The 24,374-nt window shown below is 37.3% G+C and overlaps 1 protein-coding gene across 1 annotated transcript in view; it reads left to right on the plus strand.

Annotated features, from left to right (window-relative positions):
* Positions 1-24,374, plus strand: part of LOC311288843 (copine-8) — a 120,349-nt gene that overhangs the window by 81,112 nt on the left and 14,863 nt on the right. The window contains exons 10-15 of the mRNA XM_084406442.1: positions 1,168-1,209; positions 2,237-2,312; positions 8,794-8,847; positions 9,585-9,646; positions 23,379-23,425; positions 24,157-24,338. Coding sequence (XP_084262568.1) covers positions 1,168-1,209; positions 2,237-2,312; positions 8,794-8,847; positions 9,585-9,646; positions 23,379-23,425; positions 24,157-24,338 — 463 coding nt within the window. The remainder of the gene's footprint in view (positions 1-1,167; positions 1,210-2,236; positions 2,313-8,793; positions 8,848-9,584; positions 9,647-23,378; positions 23,426-24,156; positions 24,339-24,374) is intronic.

A 24,374-nucleotide genomic window follows, 5' to 3' on the forward strand; every position in this document is an offset into this window, starting at 1 on the left:
TAAGATAGTCAGACAGACCCAACAGAAAAGAGAATCCCAAGCAACACTATATCCTGGAAGCCTCCATCATGGGTAGCTCAAACGGGGCTCATGCTGTGTGGCGATAAAGCGGGAAGCTTCCTCACGCTAGCGGCACTCACTGATGAGCATCGATCGGTACCTTAACGCACTCTCCCACACAATGCCTCGGCTTTATCTCTGATTGAACATGTGGGAAACGAAAGAGAGAGACGGACAGACGTAGAGGAAGAGCACTGGGCATCCAGAGGAGTCTGGGACACGAGATAAGCCTGTGCAGACGCTCTAATAAAGAAGCACGGAGTGTCTCGCTGATGATAACGCCGAGAATGGGTGCTAAGGGATGCTGTGGGGATTGGGTTGTTGTTAGCATGTGTTGCGTTAAAGCTCTGTGTAATTGACAAAGCTGTTCTGTTTGAACTGTGCAAACTCATCACTCACCTGTCACGCTTCGGACAGCAGAAGACGTAATTATTTTCTGTCAAAACTCACTAATCCGACCCTCTAACCCTGTTATGTGAAAAGAAAGTGCCATGGAAGGAGGAGTAAGCTGATTTTTAGAGAGATTTTAGTATTAAGTCCAATTATTAAATGGATAGTTCTGGCTCTAAAATCTAATTGGATGGGCCATGTTTAAAAACAAACCTAAACATGTATATAATTCTACATAACCACTTCAAAAAAAGCCTTCACACACAGCACAGTATGTCTGATTTTAGTCATATTGGAATGATCAAATTCACGCTAATTATTATTAGTTGTTATAATTGCAAAAAAAAAAGTATGTTTCTTCAAGGAAATTGCATCATTCTCAACATACATAATCATACAAGGTGTGCAATATTGTCCAAATTATTATTTTTTGGAAGAAATTCACACAAAGGCACAATGTACAATGCTGCTTTAGCTGTAAAAACAAAACGCTATGATAAACATTTATGTTTCTTTCCATCATGCACACACATGCTATAGACATATATTTGATTATGTGAATTATTGTGGCATGGAATAATTGAATTCTCTAATCATGGATGGAATCATATTTCAGCTGTTGATGTGTGATTGCACTCTCTATGCAGAAAAAAAAGGTTGAAATCTCAACACTACAGTTTATGCTTAATATGGACCAATTCTCTGTCTCTTTCACAGAGCGATCAAGGTTGAAGTGTATGACTGGGATCGTGATGGCAGGTAATGAACTGTAAACTGTCACATGAAGCTTAAAATACTCACCTGACACTCACTGCATACATCCATTAATTATAGGGTACAAATAGCTAAACTCTTCTCGTGGGATACAGGAATTGAGCATGAAACAAATGCTCAAATTGAACAGTCTTTTAAGTAAAACAAAATTGAGTACACTAGTGGTTTCAAACTAAAAAAAGTAAAATAGTTTGTTGTTTTTTTTCATGGTCAAAATATGCGCAAAAAGATGTCCAATACAGATGCAAAAGCCCAAAACACACACTTTTATGTTTAAAATGTTTCAGAACTCAATTCATAAAGGAAACACAAGCACAAAAGCTTTGAAATATACTTGTTCCTCCTATCTATTTTTTCCATAACCATGTCCCCTTAGGGGCTCCATGGTATTCTGATTGTGTCTTTTTTAGTACATAAACCATAACTGCTTGTACTGCATAACTGTAAATATACATATTAGACTCTTATTTAGATACATTATTGGCTGGGATTTGTAAGCACGTTTGTATGTTTTTGTATTTTTTTTGGAACCTAAATAAAGCCTGAACAGTCCATCCAACGCTATCTCACGACCAATTCGTATGAGTAAGTATGAGGTGGCTAATTCGTACGAATTCGAACTACCTATTTGTCTAAACCTCAGTGATTGGTAGGCTTAGGGGCGGGGTCAGGGGTAGGTCATTCGTGTACGAATATTTAATATGTATGATTTAGCAAAAAAAGTATGAATTCGTACGAATTAGCCACCTTGTAAAATACGTACGAATTGCCGGGTTGGTCCATCACATACATTCACATGAATGATCATATTTGATAGGATTTTTTTTTTGTATCAGGTGCTTTGTTCTAAAATAATTCATCTTTTCATTCATAGCATGATAAAAGTCTCAGTACTGTGAAATTTCAGGAACTTATCAGAGCTAAATTTTGAAAATGTAAAGCTCATTATGCAACAAATGTAATGTTCTCCAACAATGTTTCTGACAAATCTGTGTATGTGTGTGTTTTACAGCCATGACTTCATTGGAGAATTCAGCACAAGCTATAGAGAACTGTCAAGAGGCCAGTCACAATTTAACGTGTATGAGGTAATCTTATACATTTTAATAATTTGCAAAGCTCATTAACACGGTATTTTTCAAAGTAACTTCACAGTATAACAAATATAACTGTGGTGGCAAGCAAAATGCTATCACTGAATAAGAGACAAACATGTACCAATTGTCTTTAAAGATTATTTATTCCCTTTCAAGGAAAGGTCAGCAGTTATACAGAGTGGCTGCAGAGTGTGACAGTGAAGGGAGGGCATCCTTCCTCCTTTATAGTCTTGACTCCCAGAATGTTATCTTTCTAGGTTAATGAAAATGTTTTCAACCATGCATGGAACATTTCTAGACTTGTTCATCATATTCTACCCTTGAGCGTAGGCCCCTCTGTCACGGTCATATAATAGTCACACATGTCTCATTTCCAGCCATATATGGGCCATTCTACAGAATTGGTGCAAACTGCTGTCCGACAACCAGAAAACACATTTAAGTATTCAAATTTTAGATGGTTACTAATATCCTTCTATTATCTTTTGAATCCCACAATAATATTTAAAATATAAGTAAGCTTAATATATATAAAATGATAGTTTATTGGGTACTTTCAATTGCGAGGTGGCTGTCCCGAACCCTAACCCCTAAATTTCAACTTGTGAAAATGATATTGAAATATTTGGAATAAAATGGAATAATGGAATAAAATTTCCATTGTTTTTTAAAAATATGTTTTTTGATTTTGAAGGTAAAGTAAAAAAAACAAAAAACATTTATTTTATTTTTAAATCATGAAACTTGATGTAAAAAAATGTGTCCCGCATTTTCATGTCACTACCAAAACATTGTGTGTTTTAGTCCATTGACCGATTTTAACCACACACCTACATTTTTGATCAGGAAATATTATTATATATAACGTTTTTGGGTGTAATTCCATAAAATTTTGTTTTTATGCGTGTACAGCTGTTCAGAACTGTGCTAGGTAACCATGTGCTGGTTATCATCTTTGAACTAGGCTCAAAAGTATCTAAAATTGTCACTACCGAAACAGTCACTACCGAAACGTGGTGAAGTTTCGGATGTGACATCATGTTTTTTTTTTGTGTGTTATTCGATAAAATTTTGTTTTTGTGTGTGTACAACTGTTTAGAACTGTGCTAGGTAACCATGTGCTGGTTATCATCTTTGAACTAGGCTCAAAAGTATCTAAAATTGTCACTACCGAAACAGTCACTACTGAAACGTGGTGAAGTTTCGGTTGTGACATCATGTTTTTGTTTTTTTTGTAATTCCATAAAATTTAGTTTTTATGTGTGTACAACTGTTCAGAATTGTGCTAGGTAACCATGTGCTGGTTATCATCTTTTAACTAGGCTCAAAAGTATCTAAAATTGTCACAACCGAAACAGTCATTACCGAAACGTGGTGAAATTTCGGTTGTGACATCATGTTTTTTTTTTTGTGTTATTCGATAAAATTTAGTTTTTGTGTGTACAACTGTTTAGAACTGTGCTAGGTAACCATGTGCTGGTTATCATCTTTGAACTAGGCTCAAAAGTATCTTAAATTGTCACTACCGAAACAGTCATGACCGAAACATGCCATCATGGTTTTGGTAGTGACAAAAGGTAACACATAATTTATTTGGGCGAAATAAACAAACATTTTTGTACAATTTTGCAAATCATTAGTATCTTAGTATGTTTTAGTTGTGTTTTAGAATGCGAGTTAAAATTCTGTAATGTGATGTGGTCTCTACCAAAACATTACCGTCACTACAGAAAATGTGCCGTCATGACCAAAACATGGATGTTTTGTCTAAAGTATACTGAATTATCAACTAAGATGTTATTACAGTGTTTGGTTCAATGTATATTCAAACTAATGAATCCTTAACTTTGAAATCAGTATGATTAACTTAATGCCTTTTACAAAGAAAGATTGGGTTCAAAATACAATAAATCTTATAAATTACACTTGAAATATTGTTAAAATTGTAATTGTTATTGATTTTATTATTGTGTTTCGGTAGTGTCAAATTTGGGGAGAGGAAAAATATTCCAAAACTTTCTGAAAATACAATATGATAATTAACTGAACAATTACTAGAAATGTATACCTTGGATATTATACAATTTGCATACATACAAAATTTATGGAAAAAGACACCTTTTTTTTCCAAGAATGTTTCGTATACAATGGTCATATACATCCATTCATTCGTAAGATCAATAACTGTTCTTTGTTCTATCAAATCATCAGAGAAGCATGTGACTCCACATGCAATCCTCGTGCAAATTATCTTATTATAATTACTGCCTTTCTAAGCAATTCCATTTATATAGAAAAATGCAAACATTATACATAACATATTACATTTCTTCCACATAACTTACAGTATTCGACTTGTAGGCTGCAACTTCTGAATAAGTGAGAAAATCACAACTTCCAGACAACTTGTGAAAGTAATTTGTTTTCTCTGCTAATTTCCACGCATTACAGTTCTCACTGTGTGGGTACCAGAAAATAACTTTAAGATTTTTATGCATAATGAGAACCTATCTTAAAGAAATACATGAAGTGTAGCTGGTTCCTTCAAAACAATCAATGTTGACATGAAACATATTTTTCCACTTAAGTAGATGTACAGTAGACCTGCATATGAAAGACATTTGGCTCGAGAACATCAAACCCAAACTAAAGATACATATTTTATTATAGGTGTTGTTTATCATTTTAGCACAGTTCATTTAAAATGTTAGTGAAGGAGCTTGTCATTATAATTTTCCACCTTCTTTATGGGCACAATGACATTTAATAATAATAACAATGCACACAATAATGATATTTTATATATTTGAAGTGAACTTACAGTTATTAAGAGCAGAATTTTGGACCAGTATTTCACAATGAGTGGGACTAGATAAACAATAGATATTTATATGAGCCATTTTTGCTGCTGTACCTTTAATGCCTTTATTTATATATATATATACACACACACACACACACACACACACACACACACACAAAGTATTAGTGCTGGGCAACGATTATCCAAAATAAAAGTTTGTTGTTATATATCACACATATGTGTGTGATATTTTTTGGATCAAACCATTCAAAAAAATATTTAAGAAATATGTGCATGTATATACTGTATATATATATTTATACATCATTTATATTATATATAAATATTTTATACATAAATAACACATTTTCCGTAAATATATACATGCATGTGTGTGTATTTATATATACAAAATAATTATGCACAGTACACACACATATATTATGTAACACAAACTTTATTTTGGATGCGGTTAATAGCAATTAATTTGTTGCCCAGCACTAATGTATATATATATAATTTTTAACTGCTGCATCCTTCAAAATCAATTACATTATGAAACAATCCAAGCTAAAGTATGCTGCTTAAATGGTCAGACTGAAATTATCAGTGACCTTGTTAAAAATAAACTTCAGATGCTCATTTTTAACATTGCAAACCTTCAGAAAGATATATAGAGCTGTAGGTGCTACACACAGCCAGGAAAATTTAGTAGGTTTTCATAAGACTTTTTAAATCTGAAATGATGAGGAAAATTAGTGAATTTCATGATATGAGGATTTTGGGGTCATAATTCATATTACTTATAAATGTAGTCATTGTTTAAGTTAAAAGTAAATGCACCATTAAAAAAAAATAGCCAGTGCTGAAATAAGTGCTGAAAAGGACTGAAATATTTGGTCAGTCTCAGATACAGTAGCATCTTTCCCTGAGACTGCTGCCCCTATCAAATCTAAATAACAAAATGACAAATCTGAGAGAAATTCCATCTTTTGATAAAGGGATGATATAAAAAAATCTGTTTTCTCAATTAGCGTGAGTCATGTCACATTGTCATTTAAGAGAAACACTCAGCAACGTGATAATTTAGTCACAGATCTTGAGATGTTAGCAGATGATCTCAACCCACAGGCACTGCATTTGTTCATAACTCATTTAGCATTAGTGAGTGGGAGGAAGAGATCATTTATTTTATATTTTTATATATGTGGCTCAGGCTTTTCCATATGTGAATAATCGTCACTATTATCTCAGTCTTTTGTTGTGTTTTGTTGGTCTCACATATTTCTCTGCCCTCTTGTTTTGCTTTATTTTTCCCTTTCTCCTTTTCTTGCATGAACAAATACGATCATGGTGACACTTATTTATATATATATATATATCAGTAAGGATTGGAGTGAAGCAATGCATTTAATAATTCTGGTTCCAGTTCCACTTTATAACAAGATAAAGGTTTTAAGGTTTTAAAAATAAAGTAAACTGCAATTTAAAAAATAAAGGAATCAATGATCAATTTATTCATTTAAAACAAAACAAAAAATTAACTAGATAAATCACTTTAAAAATGAAACATTTGTGAACTCTTTATTTAATTAATGTATAAATTATTGTTTAAATGTCAGAATAAAATAAAACATTAATAACTATTTTTAAATGCTATTTTTGAATTGCATTTGTAGAAAGTGTCGAGAAATTTATTTTCTTAATCTTAACTTTTTGTGTAATTTTTATGTTAATATATAATTTTCTTTTCACATTTTAACAGAAAATATGAATTTCTACACTGTAAAAAATGATATGACCAATAAGTTATGACAACATATGTTTTGCATTGCTTTAACTCATCAAAATAAGTCAACTTTTTTATGTTACACAAGATTCAACTAATTTTTTTAAGTCGGTTTAATGTAATTTAAGTTGAAATGACTTAAACATCCAAGTTGATTGTACTCAATTTAAGAAAAAAAAAAAAATAAATTACAGTGTACATTTTGGGCCCTATTTTAAGGATCTAAGCGCATGGTCTAAAGCGTATGGCGCAAGTGCAGTTAGGGCGTGTCCGAATCCACTTTTGCTAGTTTAACAATGGGAAAAATGGTCGGCGCACCCGGCGCATGGTCTAAAAGGGTTGTCCCTATTCTCTTAATGAGTAATGGGTGTGTTTTGGGATTTACTTGCGTTAAACCAATCAGAGTCTCATCTCCCATTCCCTTTAAATGCCATTGCGCTCGCACCATGGCGGATTCGCTATTTACATGACGGAATTTGATAGTGGAACGACAGACGCGTCTCCAGAGCACAAACGGATCTGCCCGTGTGCGAGGTTAAAGTGTGCAAGCAGACCATCTACGGGACAAGCCGGATTCCACCATATCTTTATGTCAAGTCAAGTCAAGTCAAGTATATTTGTATAGCGCTTTTCACAATACAGATTGTATCAAAGCAGCTTCACAGTATTAAATTAATACAACAAGGTTTGTTTCTAGTGGAATTTATTGATAAAATCAAATTAGATATCCCCAGAATATCCCCAACTGAGCAAGCCAAAGGCAACAGTGGCAAGGAACCGAAAAACTCCATCAAGTGACCTACTGGTGTCCTAAAACTCCATCAGGTGACCCAATGGAGAAAAAAAAAAACCTTGGGAGAACCCAGGCTCAGTCGGGGGCCAGTTCTCCTCTGGCGTTTATTAACTAGAGGCCGGATTGTAATTTGAACTGTAAGATTAAAAATATTATATGAATGCCTGGCTGAAGAGATGCGACTTTAATCTAGTTTTAAACTGGGAGAGCGAGTCTGAGCAACGAACAGTATCAGGAAGACTATTCCAGAGTTTTGGAGCTAAATGTGAAAATGCTCTCCCTCCTTTGGTGGTTCTGGATATCCTAGGTATGACCAAAAGCCTTGAATTAAGTGATCTTAAAGAGCGCGATGGATTATAGGGCGATAGAAGATCCGTTAAATAGACTGGAGCTAAGCCGTTTAGGGCTTTATAAGTAAGTAGCAATACCTTGTAATTAATACGGAACTTTATAGGTAACCAATGCAGTGATGATAAAATCGGTGTTATATGATCTTATTTTATTATGTACACAATAATAATCTTTTACATTGTAATCCTTTTATTTTAAATATTTGGCATGTTTGTGTGCTGCTGTGCGTCCCTGTGTGTGTAACCCTGTGTGTGTAATAAGCAGAGTGTACGCGCGTTGTGGACCCGCCTATGGGCGCACATTACTAACACGCTCATTAAATAACAAAAAAAATATACTGTATATATTGCGACTGACTTTAGACCAGGTTTCAGTTGGTCAATGGCAAAGTCTATTTCAGTTGCCTCAAAATAGCAATGTGCCGACAATGCGCCGGAACACACCTCGTTTTCAGACCAGCACGCCCATGAGCGCAAAGGCATTTGCTATTTAAAAAACGTGGCGCAGGACGTGAAAATGATAACTGCGTCAGGCTGAAACTAGCAAAAAACACTTGCATTGCATTTGCATTGCGCCGGGTGTAAGATAGGGCCCATAGTTTTAATTTAACTTGGACTGTGTGTAGAAGGGCTGTCATATAAATACAGTCCATGCATCTAAATTATGTAGCGTTTATAGTCTTATACAAATTCCATCATCCCTTAAGCGATGACATTCATTAATTTTCTCTCCACAGGTCATAAACCTTAAGAAGAAAGGCAAGAAGAAAAAATATCTCAACTCTGGAACCGTAAGCAAACATTTTTCATGTTGCTTTCTTGCTAGTGTATGATTTTGTTTTTGATGAGTGATTTTTATGAGTTGGAGAGAAACTACAAGTAACATTGCTGCTGACAAAAATAGGACAAAAAAAATGATACAAAATGTGGTAACACTTTACAATAAGGTTCATTAGTTAACTACCTTAGTTAACATGAACTAAGAATGAACTACTTCTTCAGCATTTATTAATCTTAGTTAATATTAATTTCAACATTTACTAATACCTTACCTGTTAACATTAGTTAATGCACTGTGAACTAACATGAACGAACAATGAACAGCTGTATAACATTAACAAAAATGAATAAATACAGTAACAAATGTATTGCTCATTGTTAGTTCATGTTAGTTAATACATTAATGTTAACTAATGAACCTTATTGTAAAGTGTTACCAAAAATGTTATATCACAGCATGTGTAAATTTATTTCACAATAATGATATATATCACGACACTTTAGATGACACTTTCAACATTTGTCAATCTATTTTATATAACATCTGTGCATTGAATTCTGCCTAGTTTGTAGCTTCGCAAGCTACAGTTTCAAAGAAGTTTTCCCAACAGTTTTTAGCTGCTGTTTTGTTGTGTATGCTTGAGCCGGTCTCTTTATTTAAATCAGAATCGCTCAAAAGAATCAGTCAACCGTTGATATAACGACATGACAGCACACAGAATCACATTTTCCGACTTCATGTTTCCAGGTGACACTGCTCTCGTTTCTCGTTGATATTGAAGTCACCTTCCTGGACTACATCAAAGGCGGGTAAGTGATGTTTCGCTCATTTGCAAACTCTTCTTTTACAATCCCCAACAGACAACACATAATGGAAAGGAAAGTTGACTTGGTGCATTTAAATTCTTACATTACCAGTGGTCAAGCCCAGAACGTAGCCTCAACAGCAGGTCTCGACTGGTTCTTGAAGTCCTTCTTGGCAATTACACTGGCAATACAGATGACAGACTTCAAGCCGGGCACCATGAGTGATCAAGTCCATTCATGGTAGATGATAGATGAGGTTGGGTTGCTATTCTTAGCGCAGGTGTGTGCGATTAAATGCGAGGGGTAGGCAGGGTTCATCCATGCATGGCAGATCGCACGCCCACACTGAGCGACGCTTTTCATTATGGTGGCTGCGGTCACCTCTGCTCTGACACGACACCACCAGACGTCCATTTTAATGGCTACTCCTTCCTTTTAGTCTGAGATGTTGTGGTGTAAGGTCAGTGCGCTTGAGATGAATTTGTCTGCAGTCTGCATGTGTCTCTTACACTTGCTGTTACCGTACTGGAATGTACAGCTCATCATTTATTGATTTCATCCAATTACAAAGCAGAAATCATAGAACGAAGAACTCGATCGCTAATGGATAATGATGGCTGAACGGGATAGTTTATCCAACAATGCAAATTGTGTTATTAATTATAATTATGATGTTCCAAAGCCATAAGCTGGTAAAATGTTGGGTCTTTCATGTGTAGTAACCGAACCCAATGCACTTTTTTTTTTATTCTTCACACGCAAGCTTCATTAGAGGTGAATATAATCAGGGAATAATGACATCAGTGTCAATGACAAAGAAAAAGCTAAACTTTTTAAAAGGAGGGGAAACCCTTTTGCCAAGTGATAAGAAATGTACTCGTTGTATCCATGTTGGTTTTATGAGGTTTTGAAAAATGTCTGACAAACATTTTTTAAATATTAATATGCAAAAGAGCAGTTTTGTTTAACCATGTATTTTTTTTAAGAAATAACAATACATGACTATGCCAAAAGGCTTAATAAGGTTGACTTTTAAAGGGATACTCATAGGGATACTCAAAGGGCTCATTTTACAACTCCCCCAGAGTTAAACAGTTGAGTTTTACCGTTTTCGAATCCATTCAGCCGATCTCCGGGTCTGGGGGTCCCACTTTTAGCATAGCTTAGCATAATGAATTGAACCGGACAAGACCATTAGCATCTCTCTCAAAAAAATGAACAAAGAGTTTAGATTTTTTTCTATTTAAAACTTGACTCTTCTGTAGTTACATCGTGTACTAAGACCGACGGAAAATGTAAAATTGAGATTTTCTAGGCTGATATGGCTAGGAACTATACTCTCATTCCTGCGTAATAATCAAGAAACTTTGCTGCAGTAACATGGGTGAAGCAGGCGTAATGATATGACGCAGCGCATGCCGCCTGATAATAGGCTACCGAGCTGGGGACTATTATCAGGCACTGCGTCATATCATTACGCCTTTGATTATTACGCAGGAATGAGAGTATAGTTCCTAGCCATATCAGCCTAGAAAATCGCAACTTTACATTTTCCGTCGGTCTTAGTACACGATGTAACTACAGAAGAGTCAAGTTTTAAAAAGGAAAAATATCGGAACTCTTTGGATTAACCCTGGAAATTAGCCTATTTCCAAAAAAAGTGGAGTATCCCTTTAAGTCATTTCATTCTTTCAGTATGTATTTTAATATTGGTTCTTTCACCCTGACATTTTGTTACTTTATGTCCCCCAAAAATATCAAATTACTGTAAAAAAAACGTGCATCAAAGAAGAGGTGTATTGAAGTCATGCTATGTCTGAATTAAATTTTTAATTAATAAATAAATAGATAGAACAAAAAATAAGTGTCTTGCGGTTGACTCATACATTTCAATCTGTTCTTCACACAAAGCTATTGTATGGTTTCAGAAGACCTCGAGGGGATGGAAAGGCTAGGCGCCAAACACTAGATGAGTAACAATATAATCAATAAAATCCTGTGAGCAATAAACTATAAACAATAAAATCCTGTGAGCTAAACAATAAACAATAAAATCTTCATGTTTGGCCTATATTTCTGATATATTTTTGAAGACTTTGTAAATGAACTCACGGACGACTGCCGCATAAACTAAGGGTACGTCTACGCAACAACGATATGCTTAAAACGGAGAAGTTTTCCGCGTACAGACGACACCAAAACAATCCCCATTCACACGGATCCGCGAAAAACAACTAAAAAGACTGTATTCTGCTGCCAGGCCATTAGATGGCGATGAAACACTATAGACTGAACACGTAATACGCATGTGCATGACGTCATCATCTACAGAGATTAGCGTTTTTATTGATTACACAGAGACCGTTTTCAAAAACCTGCACTTTGAAACCTGTTTTCAAAAGTTTGTGCGTTTTCACCCAAAACGCCGTTGTCGTGTAAATGAACGGCCAAAACGCATAAAACGTTTTACATTTTTAGTTGAAAACGGTGTCATGTTATCAGCCCCTAAAACAAAACAATGACATAAAGTCCAGGCCTGGTCCTCCCTCATCTTCCACTGTCGTCACCCCTCTTTTTTTATCCTTCCGGAGCTCTTCCGTGGGACTCGAGACCAGTGTGGCACGCCACAAACTACTTTTATAATTCTTTTAATAGTGCTTCTAGAGTTTTTCTGTCATGGTCACAACTGTGTAAAGATTCTTCTAAAATATCTAATTTTGTGTTTCATTCCCAGAAACAACCACATGTAAACCACATGTTTTGGCTAAACTATTCCTTTAAGCGAGTAAATAGACAGACATGCACATGCAAGTTCACATACAGTAGGTGCATTTATATATTTAATCTTATTTTCAGAAGACAACTCCCAAAGTGATGTTTCTTGGCGGTAATGGCTGCTGTTTTTCGGTGCATGTCATTGTGTGAACGGCTAGAGTGGAAAGTTGTGTAGGGCTGTAAATGGATTTTGTCGAGAACTCTCTCACATTACGTAATGGCAGTCACGTTTTCCGTTCCCCTATTTATGCACATTTTTCCTCTGCCGTGATAAAAGCTTCTCTGCACCTGTTGGCTGTTGCAGTTTGAAACACTGTTAGTGTAATTCTGCATGACAGTATTTATGCTGTAGCCCACAGCAAGATACTCTTACACACTTACTGAAAAAGTTGGTACATTTACCTTGCTTGCTCAATACCAAGTTGAGATTTAAAGGTAGTTAGAAAAGTTTTACAAGGGTTATGTTATATTTTTAAATATTTTTCCAGCTCTCTGATCTAGTTGTGAGAAATGCATTTGAAACCTTTGTAAAGACACTCATATACAGTGTGCACACCTGTGACCGTACTGTATATCAACTGAATTCTATATAATAATGCCCCAAGTTGCTTGGCAACTGCAAACTGCATATAATAACAGTAATGCGCTATAATTATTTGGCATTGTGTCATGCCTAACAACCTGCTTATGTGATATTGTTTATCATATCTATATCAAATTTTAAATTTATAAAAAATTTCCGCAACCCTGCAGAAGATAAACCGGTTTGGAGAATGAATGGATGGATTTTTTATTTTTTTTTACCAATCATAATCCACATCGAAGCTCTTTTTTTAATTAAATTGGATATAACATTTAAAATGAAGTAATAATGTAATAATAATTTTTACATTTAAATTAAATTACTCAAGATGGCTTAGTTAAATATTTATTTAATTTATTTACGTAGACTTTTTATATCCACTGTATTTAATTGCCCACTGTATTTAATTTTATATCCACTGTATTTAATTTAATTATTTTAGGCCGACTGAATGCTTTACTGTGATAAACAGCTAGGGCCCTATTTTAAGGATCTAAGCACATGGTCTAAAGCGCACGCCGCAGGCACACTTTGGGCGTGTCCGTATCCACTTTTGCTAGTTTAACGACGGGAAAAATGGTTGGCGCTTCCGGCGCATGGTCTAAAAGAGTTGTCCCTATTCTCTTAATGAGTAATGGGTGTGTTTTGGGTGTAACGTGCAATAAACCAATCAGAGTCTCATCTCCTATCCCCTTTAAAGCAGAACTTGGTAACTTTTTTAACTTAATAAAACTGTCTAGAAATCATTTGGATGGTTAAACAACCTGTTCTGGTGATATTGGTGACTTTCCCCGCTCCCCCCAGCGTTCCCAGGCGGAAAACAAGGCAGGCAATTCCCAGGCAATTCGACATAAACACACACGCATGTATGATGTATTACCAGATTACCCACCTCGGTAGACATAGCTCCACACGATACAGTTGGCTTGCTCCGATCAAAACAAACGCACATGAGCAGCGGTAGAGAGGGGGAGGAGGCCGCCGCAAGTGAGTTTTTTACGACCGTGTTGTGAAATATACGCCCACCACAGCTGTAGGGGGAGCTCGTGGGGAAAACATGCGACAACAAAAGGGAAAATCAGCGAAGAAGTGACTAGAGTTCGCTAGAGTTGCCGAGTTCTGCTTTAAAAGCCAGTTGCGCTTGCGCCATGGCAGATTTGCTATTTACATGGTGGAATTTGCAAGCGGAAAAACTGAACGCTTCTCTAGCAAGGAAATGGATCTGCTCGTGAGCGAGGTTAAAGCGTGCGAACAGACCATCTACAGGACAAAGTGTACATGCGTTGTGAACTCGCCTATAGGTGCACCTTACTAACCTGCTCTTTAAAAAAGAAAAAATTGCATTGCTATTTTTAAGGCAACTGAAATAGACTGCGCCATTGACCAACTGAAACCTGGTCTAAGTCAATGGCGCAGCCTATTTCAGTTGCCTGAACACACCTCGTTTTCAGACGGGATGGGCACATAAATGCATTTGCTATTTAAACAACGTGGCACAGGACGTGAAAATGAAAACTGCGTCAGGCTGAAACTAGCAAAAAACACTGGCGCCGCATTGCGCCGGGTGTATGATAGGGCCCCTAGTGTTTCTCCCTTATCTTCTCACTCTTTTCTCCTCTTATCTCTCTCATCGCCATCTCTCTGTCATCTGTTCGTTTGTGGCGTCCCTGAGCAGTGATTGACACTAGTCTAGAGTGCACCTCATTAGCTGCAGGAGATGAAGAGCACAGCGCTCTAGAGAGACAGCCACTGTGATGAAGAACAATCCAATCAGTTAATTGGTATTAGGGAGCCCTCAAGGAGAAGAACTCTGCGAGCATCTGCAGTCCTAAATTACAACTCGGTGTGTGGAGTTATCTCAAAGGACAGCTGTTGTCAGCCACGTTAGTGTGTTTGGTTGACGATTTTGCTCTCTGGATTGAGCCATGCTAACAGCTGTCTTTTTACATCAGAGGGAAAAGCTCTACGGATTTACGATTCATAAATTATTTTACGCTGTTGCATGTCAACTTGGCCGTTATTTACTTTAACCTAATGAATTGGGATTTCAACTGGCAGAATGGATTCGATGTTACTGTCATCAGTATTCCATCTGTTAGCTTAACAACTAATTAACTCTCACATGCTACAAAATAAGACTAACCTAACCAGAATATATGATGGGAATGTAGAGCAAAGAGAATGTCAACCCATTTCACTTCTGTATTTGTGAGCGAATCTAGCCTGACGTCGTCATACTCAGATTCTAGTCAGAATATGAGTCTGATACTGCTCCATTGGGCTGTGATTATGGGGCGTGTTTCAAGGCTGAAAGAAACCAGGAAAGAAAATGCCTCTGCACTCAATTGGATAGACCTACAACCAATCAGAGCAACGGAGTAAGTGACGTATGTTCTTCATTCATCTTTCCGATCGACAAATGCCTTGATCGCGGTTCTCTGTTCCTCTTTTAAAATTAATGCGCTGTCGATATCTTCTATAATAATAGACGCGATGGCGGAATCTACACATGATGTTTCATAAACAAAGTTCGGGAAGAGAGCGTTCAAATAATCAATCCAATCAACAATCAGCTTGTTCTTCCACAGCCTGGAATACGGGGGGAGTACTTTGGGTTCGGGCCGAATACCGAGCCCGGAGTCTCTCCTCGGACAGCACGCCAAATACGCATTTATTCTATCTGACTTATTTGTAAGTGTGAACTCGTGAAATCTCAATTCTCCAGCGGCAGTCATCTTCGTTGTAAACGAATTCAGCCCTTCTCAACGCAAGCGCTCTTTGGTGACTTGGATGATTACGTTACTGTTGATCATCTGTCCATCATCGTATAAAGCCCGCCCTAACAATTTGATTGATCCGAACAGCTCTGGTTCGAGCATAATTGCACCACAACGGATCAAGTCCAGACCGAACTTCCCGACCTCAAATGTTGTGGGCGGGGCTAAGTTCCAGTAGGAACTCCTAAGTGACGTAAACCGCACTTTTATTTTGACTGTGCGGCAGACTTTTATTTTGACGGTGCTGAGAATGCCTGAGCCTGAGCACACAGTCTCTGTGTTCATTAGTTTACTATCTGTCTAACAATCCTGTCTAATAAGTTATTAGATAGAACTGTTATACATAGAAAGACTATATAAAATGCATTAGCGTATGCCGTGTGGTTGATGTCCAATGTTGCTAGCTGAGCAGAAATACATAATCATCTATCACTGTTTCCCATGTTCATAGAGTTAGTTTCAGGAGTAAATATATAGGCTATAATCTGTGTGTTTACACAGCTTTTTTTTAAATGGCGGGTGCTGGTGTTTCACGTGCGTTTGGCCAATCAGCGAACACTAACGTCACCGGTAGATCCTATAGTGCTGGTTTAGACCCTACTGTGAAGTAGAAGCTAAGTTAGTTCCTCCAAAAGGAGTTCCTAGAACTAAAATCATTCCTAGTTCCTGCTAGAACACGACAAAATCCGGGTACTTCCGCCAATAGTTCTAGGAACTATGAAAAGTTTCCTCCTGTGCGAAAGCCCCTTTGGAATTGATTGGATCATGAAAAGTGGACGTTCTTTACGAGAATGGAGCCAAATGTGAGCTTACTAAAACAATGCGTAAATAGCTATTTTGGTATTGGTTAACGCTATACAAAGGAACGAGGGCCTAGGTGACATCAGCGGAATAGGAACGTTGTTTTAGAAGTATGTGTTATAATTTGGAAAAAGAGTACAAACACAAATACTTTTAGAACAATGTCCAAACATAATTCGTTTACAATAAGGCCAGAATTGTGTATTAAGAAAGAAACTTACATTTTTCAATTTTGATTTCATGCTGACTTTAAGAGGTGGTTAAAACATCCTGAATCTGTGAGAAATCGTCCAATTATGACATCATCATTCTTTTTTTTTTTTTTTGCTAACTCCTGTGCAGCAGTTGGTTTAGGTCAGAGTTAAGAAAGATGTAAACACTCATGAGCTCATTATAATAGAAAATAAATTCAGACACATGTAAGTGAACTTATCTGACTTTTCAGATGTAGTTAGGTAATGCAGTATTGACTGAATTGCTTCATCTCCTGAAGTCCCTTGTCTCCAGATGGACAGTGTCCCCTCACCTCTAGTCAACAACATCTGTCGTCTCCCGTGCTTATGTCACAAGACATTTCTCCAGCCACCGGCTCATGCATACAGAGCACCTCATCAGCTTTCATGAGACCTTGGAAAAAGAACAAAAACTCAACTTTTATTAATCATTCTATCAGACCAAAAGAAAGCTGTCCCAATGTGATGGCTTTTGTCTACTTTAATCCATCTTTGTCAGGGCTCAACAACAAGAATGTTTTTTTTGCAGGCATGGTCAGGCCAGTAATTCATAATTCATATCTCTAACCTTTTTTTTTTCTGGCCCTACCACAAAAAAAAAAAAAAAAAAAAAAAATTCTACACCACAGGAAAAAAAGCCTTTTTGAGATAATGTAATTAAGACATCACAACAAGAAGACACAACTAGACAGTTCCATTTTTTAAACAATGTATAAAGGACAAATGTTATTGAGGACAAATGAAAACTATAAACTGATAACCAATTACAAATAATCAAAATTAAGGAACACCTGGAATATGTCTTAATAAATTGATGAGGTTCTTGGACAGTTTTTCAAATTCAAGCACACCATGGATAGGGCAACATCATGTCAATAGTTTATTGTTTTATCCAATTCATTCAGATTAAATGTTGAGTATATGATAGGGACATGAAAATGTACTGCACTGTAGGAATAATCCAGCTGTTATATCACTGTACTGTTTTCACTTTTGACGATTCCTTATGTTTATATCATGGAAACATTTTAATAATGCAGTATATGAAGTGGCTGATATCCATAATACTTAATTTCCTTTTACTCACACCCATACTGTTCGTCTTTACCCACATTCCTAGAAGCAGGTGTCTTTGGGATTAAGTCAAATAATGAAACCTGATATTCTTGTGGATATTCTCTGAACATCTGAGTCCCATCTGTGGCAGAGGCAGCCCTCATCTTCCTACTCTCATTTTCTCAGACACTGAGTTTCGCACCTGCATTCACAGTAACCGCCCCCATTACAAACACACTAAGATAGCAGGTACCACAATAGTATGCTGCTGCCACAAATCTCTTAGTAATAACTAAGAGCTTTGTGACAGCGTACTGTACTGTAAGTCATCCCCTATTGGATGGAATATATGTGGTATTATGGGAGTGCATGGCAATGATCTTTTCCCCTTTGTCCTCCTAATGAATGCCTTTCTCTCTTCTGACTTTTGATTTCACAATGAAATGGTGGTCAGGTACCACTGACATAGATACAGATTGGTTTTCAGCTCTCTTCGGGAAGCAAATTGGGACATGAAATCCCAGGGGGTTACAGCAGAATGAAATATGAGATTTTGAATGAGTAAGCCTGGTGTTATGATGTTATGTGTTCTGTGAATGACTTCCTCATTGATATGGCTAGTGCACCATGATCAACTCTGGCTATATGAGAGAAAACAAACATTTGCAGAACTGTTCATACAAGTATTTTTGGTAGGTTTTGATGTTTGATTTTGGAGCACTCTATTGAGAAACTTTTGGTCTGTATCCATAGTCTAGACTGACAGGACTATGTTAGGAGTCCCAAGAGAATGTGTTGCAACGATTAAGACTTCTCATTCTGTAACTGTTTCAATAGTAATGAATACATATCAATCAAACATTAAAAGCCTGTCACACAGGCTTCATTTGATTTGCCATTTTTATCAAGTACCTAACCAGGGGTGCTCAAACCTGCTCTGTGAGATCTACAGACAATTTTCCTTCAGAACCCTGCTCTGACACACCTGTCTGTAATTTGTAATGAACCCTAAAACCTTGATTATCTGGTTCATGTGTGTTTGATTAGAGTTCTAATCTCTGCAGGAAGCTAGATCTCCAAAAGCAGGAATGAGCTGGTGTCCCACAGGGCTGTGTTGGACCCCTTTTTTGTTTGTTCCTGCATCACATCACTCTTCTTCACTTCTCTCATTGCTTTGCTGATCACATACAGGTGTACATTTTATCACACTTTTTTGTCTACATCTGTTTTCTCAAAGAACATTGCATCCTCTCTGACATATAGGGCCCTATCTTGCACCCAATTGACTTTGTACACCGACGCATGTATCATTCCTATTTTGCACCCGCGCAAAGCAGACTTTTCCCTCCACAGACGCACGTCGGTTAACTAAGAAATACACTTGCGCTCCCCGGGGCGGTTCAGCGCAAAGAGGAGGCGTGTTCCGGCGCAAACGTTCCCTGGTGCTATTTTACAGGTTTAGAAAACAATTGCGCCACTGACCGAAAAAAAAAGTTTAAAGTCAGTGGCGCATTGCGCATGTTATTATATGCTATTTTAAGGGCGCATGCTTGGCCTTAATCAATGTAGTGTGTGCACAACGCACATACACTTTGATTCTCTCATCTACACACAGACGCAGCAGTTATTTTTGCAAATCATACATTTTTACGATAGATAGATAGATAGATAGATAGATAGATAGATAGATAGATAGATAGATAGATAGATAGATAGATAGATAGATAGATAGATAGATAGATAGATAGACATTTTATTATAAAAGCATACATCTAGCTTACACATTTACCCAAATTATCATACGCCTGTTTAACCGAAGTTAATTTGGGTGTGTTTCTCCATCCCCAACGTCCCTGACGAGAACGTCGGTCTCCTCGGCCTTGAACCGCTCCTGCCGTGCGCCTGGCAAATCCGCCGTTATAATAGGAATCCGCTTTAGAACAAGCGCGTCATGTGAGATGTCGCTCTGATTGGTTTATTTCACGTTACGCCCAAACCACACCTATGAATAATAAAGCTACTTCAGACCAACCCCTTTAGATTTGCGCCAGGCGCAAGAGTCATTTATCCCGCCGGGAAAATAGCAACAGCGCCAAGACCCGCCCACAAAGTTACTTGCGCTTTGCGCTTTGACACTTGCGTTTCAGATCGTTAAAATAGGGCCCATAGACTTTGAGGATTACTCATCAATCTCAGTCTTGACAAAACTGGTATCTCCTTCCAGCCAGAACATGTCACACACAGGTGTGTTAAACTGTAGAAGCCACCCTAGAAGACCATTTGTGGACAACAGTGCAGCAACTGTCTTGTTCAAGTCATTAATCATAATATCAGACCCTTCCCTGTACCCCAACTGTGCTCAGCTCCTTGTTTAAGTTCTAGTAATTTCATAACTAGACTAACGCCAGATGTCCCCTCCAGTGCATCAAGAATGTAGCTGTTCAGTTTGTATAAAACCTCTGGAAATACGGTCATGTTCACCTCTGCTCAAGAGCTGTCAGTTTCTGCCAGAATCAATCAAGATTCTTGCCTGCAATGGAACTCTCAATTGTGTCACATCGCCAACATTTATCTCACCTCCCCACCCCCCCTTTTTTCTATTTAACTGGTTCTTTTTGCTGTTGTTATCTGAAGTGAATATTCTAATATTTAGAAAGTCAACACTCAGAATTAGTCAGACTGTTATTAATATGGAGATATATAATCTCAAACATAGAAATATTAACAATATATATTTTAAATTATGTGGCTGTAGTGTTGCATCTTAGAAACACAATGAAGCTGAAGCCACAAGTCTGCTCATGCTTCATTTCAAATCTGATGAATGAATGAATGTTATAAAACATTTTCTAAGACCATGTCATGTGAGTTTTTAGAGAAGGCTGAGAAGATAAAAATAATATATTTTATTTCCCTTTAAACACCCACTTGCACTCTATTGTCTAAGGTCTGGCGAGGCGAACTGCCCCATTCATGTTTCTATTGTTCTCATTCGACAAACCTTTCACACTTCTGACCTAATCTTCATTATTCTTTTGTTTATATTCAGACATTATTAGCCTTTATTTTGGCATTGCATGGCTTGACCATCTACATCACTTTGATCCCTTCCATACAGTCAGAGGGTTCTGTGTGATATTTGGAGAATCTCCACATAGATGAACCTATGCATTTCACCTGCAGATGGTAGTGATGCTTTCACTCGTATGTCTCTAATATAGATTCTTTCCTCTCTGCATTCACAAGTTGAGTCGTGGCTAGTAATATCCATTAGCATCTGTACTAGTTTGGGGCCTTTTGAGGCTTTATTAGTAACATGAAAAGTCTTCTTTGAAAATGACTGGCAGGATGAATGTATGAATTAATGTAGCCAACCAATCAAAATCCCATGAGAAACAGGAATCATTAATGAATATGAACATTTTATGCAACAATTAATATGTCTGTATGACACACTGGGTGTGTTTTGTGTCACAAACATGTTTTCTGAGAGCTGTGAGCATTATCCTAACAGATGGTATGACTGGCTCAGTCTCAACTGAATGTGAGTAATGGTGGGATATCTTTACTCAGCTGCCTCATGCTCATCTCATCTGTGAAATCACTAGGGTATCACTGTCCAATTTCTTTCTTAGGCAGCTACCTTTTATGGCAGCTTCCTAACCAGTTATGTACCCTCACGAGTGACTGATTTGAAACACGATACATAGACAGCAACGCTTAAAAGGAATAGTTCATACAAAATGATAATTGATGGTGCACATAATCGTTTTGGACAAATGCTGTCTGGTTCTTCTCAAGAGACATTTGAGTGGGAGTTTCTTCAGCTACGGGCATTTACATTTCTGCATTTTTGTGGCAGACTCTTTTATCCAAAGCGATTTACATTGCATTTCAAGGTATACATTTACATTCTTATCTTATCTTATCATCTTTTCCCTGGGAATCGAACCCATGACCTTGGCGTTGCAAGCGTCAACGCTCTACTGTTTGAGCTACAGGAAAGCTTCAGTTGGTTCTGTAATACATACAACCAACCAATTTCTACTTTTTTTTTTTTTTTTTGTTATATGAAAGTCATATTATATCTGTCCAAGAAACATGTTACTACAGCTTCTACAGGCAAACTAGTTACAGCCTGGGGACTTCGTGTTTACTTTTATTTACTTAAAAGTACATTTATTTACTTATTTTTGTTGATATGAAAGAAACTAATGTTGTTTGTGGTTAGTTTTAGGCATACTGGGATGCTTAATTATCAGGGGGATAAGACGATACACACTCTTGCACATACATTTTAAGAGTTTATTTCTAGTTTCGGTGATGTGTGTGTGTGTGTGTCTGCAGCTGTAACCTCAGTAATGAGAGTTGTCTAATGAGAGGAGACAGATCTGTACTCACACCATTAGTTTGCTTGTCTCAATGTCCCAGCAAACATACACCCATCCCAGGTCAATGTATCCTGCATATCTATTCTCCCGATGCAATGTTAAAAGAACAAACAAGAGAAAACATACATGTGTAATGGACGTAGGTCAGTAAGTGCTGTGCGTTTAAACCTCACTCCCCTGGCCTCAAGAGGCGTGCTAGAGACTGACGCTTGTGGCTGCGGTCTTTAGTGTCCTTGTTAGCGCTCCCACCTCCCACGCCTGTTCGAATCCCACTTGAGGCGGGTTGAGTAGGACCGGTTACATTTGGTGCCGTGACCCGGATGGGAGTGAGGTTTAGGGGGTGAGTTTAACTGACGTTGGCCAGTAAGAGCTGTGTGTGTAAACCTCACTCCACTGGCCTCAAGAGGCACGCTAGCAACTGACGCTAGGCTGTGGTTAGCACCTTGTTAGCGCGCCCACCTCCTACGCTGGAGACGGCGGTTCAGATCCCGCTTGGAGCGGGTCGAGTAGGACTACACATGCATATAACAACCACTAATTTCTGATTCCTTAATATCCTTGAAAGACCATACATCTCAGACTCAGAGTAGACCTCATAAAATGCACTCTTTTCTATAGTCCAAGGAACTCTTGCAGTCTACTGCTTACATAGGCAGCTATAAAGTAGCATCCTAACTGATATGGAACCTCAAAAGGTAGTGATTTGGAACACTCTACATATGCAACTACTTTCTAAAGGATCAGTCACGCAAAAAAACAAATTTGACTCCTCATGTGAGACTCAATGTCATATTAGAGTGAAAAGTTAGCATGTTGCTAAGTTAACAACACAATGGTCCTAGTGTGACCCCCAAAATATGGTACACAATGCACGAATGTCTTGTACAGCAGAGCATGACCTTTTACATTATTTTTATGGTTCGCATTGACATATTTAAACACAATCTTTAACATTTGCATTTAAGAGTCTCTCTCAATGACAGCTCAATTAATCCTCCTCATAAGCTCCTAAAGAGGCTGTATTTATAACCATATCCACTTAATGAATTTACTTAATGTTCACAAGATTGAAGCATGACTAAAATAACCATTACCTTTCTTTGTCTCTTTGTTGTGCAGGACTCAGATTAATTTCACAGTGGCGATTGATTTCACAGCTTCTAACGGTGAGTGCCGTCTCCATCAGAAGGCTGTTTGAAATTATTGAAATGTATGCAGATGAGGCATGAAAAAGAGCCAGTAATAGCCGTCCTCTATCATAATGATTGAGATTTAATGCGATAAGAGCTCTGATCTGTGTGATTATAGAGAAAGGCCTGCCTTTTAAATTAATTTGCAGATTCAAAGGGAATACCACAAAACCATCTGAATTACAGGGCCATCCTTGGCGAATCTATTTTTATACATCACTAGCTTTTTTTGCCTCTGGATTCATAATATCAGCCTCTCAATGTTCAATAGGCCTATATATATATATATATATATATATATATATATACATACACACATAGTGTATTAACCATTTAATATTCAAAACATTTCATGGTTTTATAATGTTTTTGAATAAACCTTATGATTAGTTAAATAACTGTAAACATTGTTAAATTACATCATATTTATACATATACATTTTTATGCTTTTAGAGAGTATTATGCATTAATTATTCGGGTTATACTGTATTATACTCTTCAATAATTTAGCTATGAATATGTATATATTTTTACTGTGGTTAATCGTGGTTATCACATATTGTAAAAAAAATAAACGACAATTGAAAATTAGAATATGAATTGTTTTATAGCATCATAGGCTTTATATGATGTGTTTTACCAAGCTTTCCCAGTCAAGTGCTTAAGTTGAACTAAAAGTACACATTTTCTTTCACACGGTTCCCAGGCAACCCAGCCCAGCCCACTTCCCTTCATTACATGAGTCCCTATCAGCTCAACGCCTACGCCATGGCACTTAAAGCTGTGGGGGAGATCATACAGGACTATGACAGCGACAAGATGTTCCCTGCACTGGGCTTCGGAGCCAAACTGCCTCCTGATGGGAGAATATCCCATGAGTTTGCCTTGGTAAGCAACTCTTAAAACACCTGTCCTGCAGCGATA

This window comes from Rutilus rutilus (assembly GCF_951802725.1).
Source record: "Rutilus rutilus genome assembly, chromosome: 4".
NCBI lineage: Eukaryota > Metazoa > Chordata > Actinopteri > Cypriniformes > Leuciscidae > Rutilus > Rutilus rutilus.